At 36.4% G+C, this 6318-nt stretch overlaps 1 protein-coding gene across 1 annotated transcript; it reads left to right on the top strand.

The window, feature by feature from the left end:
* Positions 1–3172: 3172 nt before the first annotated feature.
* LOC119503549 (mucin-5AC-like) lies at positions 3173–5259 on the top strand. Its single transcript, XM_037795392.1, has 3 exons — positions 3173–3307; positions 4299–4371; positions 4466–5259. Exons 2-3 carry the CDS (start codon positions 4332–4334, stop codon positions 4930–4932), a joined length of 507 nt encoding a protein of 168 aa, XP_037651320.1. The 5' UTR covers positions 3173–3307; positions 4299–4331; the 3' UTR covers positions 4933–5259.
* Positions 5260–6318: the final 1059 nt, after the last annotated feature.

Raw genomic sequence — 6318 nt, 5'->3', positions numbered from 1 at the left:
TGCAGCTCACTTGTAAAATTATCTGAGACCCACAATAGACCTGCTTTTGTCTTTTTGTGTCTCATAAGTTGTTGCGGCAATTTTGGGGTTTATATCAGAATTGGTGCTAAATTTAATATTTTTTTACTGCTGGAGAATTGCTAAAAATTATCAATAATCCCTCCAAAATACCACATTAAGACACCAAGACCTTGAGTAACACCATGGAAGAAGCCATGCTGTGATTTGGGATCAAAAACTTTTGACATTTGGAGATTTCTCCATCAAATGCCCATTTGGCTTGGAAAAACTACCGGGCCAAGTTAAACAAGAGCTTCTGAGTACAGATCCACAATTCAAAATTGTGATATGAGAAGCTGCGTTCCTTCTCTCAGATACTTTGATAATAAGCTGTTTAAAACTTCCCCATACTGGAGGTGACAAAAACTCATTGTTACTCAAAAGAGAAGTGTTTTGGATCTGCACTTTGGACACATCGGCAGCGATGATAAGAGCTGTTTGAATCCTCTAAATGTCAAGGAAAGGTGCTTCAATGCTTCCTTTCTTATCTCCTCTTAGCAGAGGATACACTGGACCATCCTTTACCAAAGGAGAGGAGATAATTGAGTATTCAACAAAGCGGTGTAATAAACTATGATGGTTCATATGGTGCTCTAGTCATGCGATATTCAAGTTGTTATGATTAGCTCAAGGCACTGACACGGTTGTTTAACTGACGGACAGGTGTGTCTCTTTGAGGTAGTTTTGCGCAAGATCTCGTGTATATTTGGTGCATTGTCTAGAGATTTTTCATTTTAACTACACATTATATTGTTTATATGTATGGAGCCTATTAGGTCCAAGTGACCTGCCAAATTGTACGTATATGAGGGTGTGTCTAATTCCTGGTCTGAGGAAGAGCATGACGCTCAAAACGTCACTTGGTGATAATTAAAAACATATTCATGGGAAAATTATCTAGTGTGTGGATTATTTTCGGTCTAAAAACTTTTGTTTGTTTTGTTGTTAAACAAAAACAAACTTTCTGGTTTTTCATTTATGTGTTAGAAAAACAAGATCTCTAACTAATACAATAACTGGGAAATGGGGTGGGACAAATTGTGGCTAGGCCAGTGCATGCTGGGACGGGCTCCAGTCTGATCAACAGGATAAACTGGTATAAATAATGGAAAGAAGGATGGATGTTCTATAAACAGCGTCTCATATTCAGTTTCCCATTATTCTGTTAGGTGTGACCTACATACTTTGATGAGTCAGCATCTCTCCCTGAATATCCTTCCAACAAATCACTGACTGCATGGTACTAAAATCATATATGTATACCAACAAACCCTCATACATAAATGACAAAATAGGTAGTTTGTCAATGTACCATATTGTCTGTTCCAATAGTGACACGAGCATTAAAGTTTAGGGAACTACGTTCATCACAGGACAAAAAAGACAATAAGCTTTTTGTAATATGACCTTTATTAGCGTGCTACCAGTTGTTAGTGTTTTTAAAGTCATGAGTCACCAGCGTTCTGGTAAAAGAGTTGATCATGAGTTGTGTATGAAGTGTTTTGGTTGCATTTTGGATGTGACTGTTGTGCTCAGCTGGATAAAGACAACACTAAATGTGTCTTACCAATTGTAAAAAAAAGCAAATGTTGCAACAAGTCCTAAAACTTCAGTGACAAAATAAAGTAGTTTGGTTTATTTTAAGTTTTGTGCCTTAAAAAATTAGCCGACATTTCATTTTAAGTTATATTATATAATATTATATTATATTATACAGGGACCTCTCTACAAGTATTAAACTTAAACAAGGAAAACAAGGCAAAAGTGGGCATGGCTCATATACCCCCACTCACCGCTTGACCCCTTCTAAAGTAGGATCAAAGGTTTTACCCTTTTAGGAACTAATGGAATTAGTCTATTGAGCACAATGTAGCATGTTATTAACTCACCTTTCTCAAGTCCAGGGTGCCCAAAACCTCACCCTGGCACCCTGGACTGCTAACCCCAAAAGGCACAACTAGACCACACTGTCAACCATCATACTAAATTTGAAGGTCCTAAGTTAAATAGTGTCCGAGTTCTGCTCCGGAAACGAAATTGAAGTCGAAAAAAAATCACAGTTTTTGGCCAAAATTTCAGAAATTTGGGGCACCCTGGACTTCTAACCTCCGAAAAGGCACAACTAGACCACACTGTCAACCATCAGACCGAGTTCCTAAGTTAAATAGTTTCCGAGTTCTGCTCCAAAAAACGAAAGTATGACACGTGAACGGACGGAGGGACACGCGGATAGCTATATACCCCCTACTACGTTGTTATTATACGTTGGGGGTATAATAAGCCAAAGCCATACTTGTCAAACGTGAGTTTTAACAATTCCTTCTGATGAATGAATTATTTTCTATCACATCAGTAATTCAGTTCATGTCAGCCTACGGTACACACTCGTCTGCTGAGCGTCTAGCAGCGATTATAGCTCAACTATCCAGATTCTAAGTAACCGCAGACAAAACTTTATTTTTCTACTCCCCGTTTAGATCATAAACCCTTTAATATAATAACAACTCATTGAAATCGGCTGAGAAATCTAGACGTTATTGTGCTTTTTATCCAGAAAAACGGCAACTCCCCCGTTCACTTGTATAGGGTTACAGGTCAGACTTGCCCTGTCCAATATGGCGCCCACGTTGACGTATTGCTGCAGCGTCCAATGCGGCGTCTATGTATATATGTCTATGAAATGGACCTCATGCTAACGTTTTTTTTTTCCAAAGTCAATAATTGAAATTAACCTCACAAATGTGATCACTCACTATTCTGAATCTTAACACTAACAAAGCCAGTTTTGATGCCAGGTGAACAAACTGTTTTTTTTGTTGATGAGGGGAAGTTGAAACGGTCATCCCCTTTTTCATTTCCACATTTTTTACTTCTGACTTGTATATGAAGTGAATACCTGCATATTCCTGTAAGGACGTAGATCAGAAATATTGCATTGACCCAAATTATATACAATAGTCACAATGAACGGTGATGAAAGCTGCCAAACCCAAAGTCACAGACCGTATACGGTGATGCCAGAAAAAAATGTCAATGTACTTGTATGACAGGTTGAGCTAATCTACATGTCATGGTTTGTTATGATTAAATGATTCACTCTCACACCTTTAACCATGACGAGAGCTGTCATTACTCATATCGACTGATGTCATCTCGTCTTCTTCGCTTATAAAAGAGGAGCTGGAATCAGAAATCATCACAACTTCATTCACCGCAGTGGACGACATTCAAGCCAGAATACAACCTTGTAAGTAGTTTGATTATGACTCCGATATGAATCAATGCATTTTGTTTTCAAGGAGATTCTAGCAATTTAGATATGTTAAGATTTTTTTTTTTTTATTATGTTTATGATTTATTAAAATGTTTTTTTATTAATTTATTTTCATTTTATTTTGTGGGTATATTAAAAGCAGAATTTCTCAACTTTTTGTGTTCCAACAACATATGGTGTCAATATAGTTTTCAACTGGCAATAAAGTATGTATTTTATACAGTATACTTATGAAATGTAATATCATATTATTCTTCATTGTTTTATTATATTTCAGTGTTTTGTTGCCACCTTTTAATTGATTTATTCGTTTAAATGATGTTTCATACAATTTTATGTGAAGCATTTTGAGCCGCACTGTATGTATTAAAAAGTGCTATACAAATAAAGTTTAACATAATACTGTTATTATTTAAAAAGAAATATTACTTTTTAATTACAAATTTAAGAAACAATGTAAATAAATCTGAACACCAAGGTCGAGAAACGTTGCTATTCTCATTTTTATTTTATCTTAAATTTAAATGAAATATATGTAATATTGTGAAATGTAAACCTGGAACTTGTTTCAACACACATCGTCATAAAATAAGTTTAACTTGTACACACTTAATTATCAGTTTGAATTGAGGATCAGCAAAGCATTGTAAAGTTGTCTTAAAGCTGCTGTAGGTACCTCGTGTACGAACATTTAGTAATCATTTCAATTAAGAGTCATCCAAAGAAGAAAATTAGAGTTAATGGGTCAATCACTCCTAACCTGTTATCTAGCAGGGTGGAACCAGCAGTAGCTGGACACGTCTTATTAGTTGTGTTTCTTTTAATTACTGAATCAGCAGCTTCGAGTTGGTGTACTGAAAATATCAGCAAGCGATTTCATTTAAGACTCTTATACTCTTCTGTTAAAAATTTTATATTTTCAGATTTAATTTATGTGATGAAAATGACCAATTTTATTTTTCAGAGAGCAAAGAAGAGAAACTACAACTGCATCACCATGATTGCAAAGATCTGTGTCATCCTCCTTCTGTTTGTTGGTAAGAGAAACTTTCATTCCACATAAAGTTGTTATGTTAGTTTGAAATGTTGGACTAAATGTGACACTGATCCAACAATTTATACTCAAAACAGCCTCTGGCAACGGACAGACCACGACCACGGTTGCACCGACCACGGCTGCACCGACAACCACGACCACGGCTGCAGCAACAACCACCACCACGCTTGCACCTACAACCACCACCACGCCTGCACCTACAACCACTACCACAGCTGCACCTACAACCACCACCACGCTTGCACCTACAACCACCACTACGGCTGCAGCAGCAACCACCACCACGCTTGCACCTACAACCACCACCACGCCTGCACCTACAACCACTACCACAGCTGCACCTACAACCACGGCTGCACCGACAACCACTACCACAGCTGCACCGACAACCACGACCACAGCTGCACCTACAACCACGACCACTGCAGCACCGACAACCACGACAGTGCCAGCCACGACCTCCTCCGCCCTCATCAACAAAATCAGTGTCTTTTCATTCGTTTTGGCGGTGATGACACATGCACTTCGCTCATGTTGTTGAAGGTGTTAAGTGCAGCTCTCATCCTGTAAATTAAGTGATAAAATCTGAGGATATGTATGAAGATTTTAGATACTGTAATTAAGCTAATATGCTAATTTATTTTGTTGTTTTTGTGTGGATGTATGTTGGTGTGTGTTTGGACTGTTGGTCAGAGATCACACTTGCCCTCCCGGAGGTGTCTATAATTAATCCAGACGTCTGTGATGGGAGGACTCTGTAACTCTGACTCAGGTCACTAAGTGAATCTGAGTGGATGTTAACATTTTGCTTGTAAACACATCATTTAAAAAAAAAAAGATGATTATCAATAAAGGCTTTGCAAAGTTATTAAGTTGTCACTCATTACTTTAGAATGTTAGAAAATTCAGTTTAAAATCTTGAGTAGCCTATTTCTCGATAACTTGAAATATTCATGAGTAAATAAGCTATTAAAATAATAGTTTGGTAAAACTTTAAGTCATATTTATGGGATAATGGTAAATAAAACTTTTTCCAATCCAGGCCCAACTTCCATCTCTCTGGCAATGAAAAAAATATCAGAATCAGAAATACATTTTGCTGGTATAAACATAGCCTAGAGATATTATGAGAAAATATAAATAAGAAATATAACAACAGTGCAAATAATAATGCTGAAAAATAGGAACATTAAGTGTGTAAAAATGCACAAATAGTATAAATAAATATGAATATTAGTTTAAATGTACTGTATAAATAACTGCAGAGTTAATGCCGGAGTAAACCAGATTATTGCACAATGCGCATTATTATTGCACTAAATGAATGTACTATTAAGTCATTAATGCACAGTTATAATACATTATGGGGTTATAGATGCTGATAGGGGTAAAACAATAATAAATATATGTTGTAGATACATATATATCTATAACATATATGATTCATATAGTGGTTAAGGTTCCTTGATTCAGCTGCTGGTTGCTGCAGAGATATCAGACAAAAAAGGTCTGTTATGTGTCTTGTGACACTCGGGGGGATGGGTTCAGTGTTACATATATGTATCTGAATTTCACACAAATGTTCAGGATGTTTTCCGTACGTTTTTGGGCAATCTTGGCATTTTGTAGAACTTTTCTTTGTCTAGAAAGCTCTAACAATTATGAGATTTTGAGGATGCATTGGGACTTGAGCGCGGGCAAACGATTCTAATATTCGTTCTTGATTAATCACACATTTTTAATCTGTTCAATATGATTTAATACTCTTATCAACGTGGGAGTGGGCTATATGTTGTTGCATTAATAAGGTTTACACCTGATTTGTAATTCCTGTTAATTTTGAAGATTTCTTTACCAACTTGCTGGTGTACGATTTATTATTTAAATAATAAATACAAATTCTGTTAATTTTTAAGATTTTTTTTAC

The sequence above is a fragment of the Sebastes umbrosus genome, chromosome 15 (genome assembly GCF_015220745.1).
Source record: "Sebastes umbrosus isolate fSebUmb1 chromosome 15, fSebUmb1.pri, whole genome shotgun sequence".
Lineage (NCBI taxonomy): Eukaryota > Metazoa > Chordata > Actinopteri > Perciformes > Sebastidae > Sebastes > Sebastes umbrosus.
This window is presented reverse-complemented; position numbering and strand designations above follow the sequence as displayed.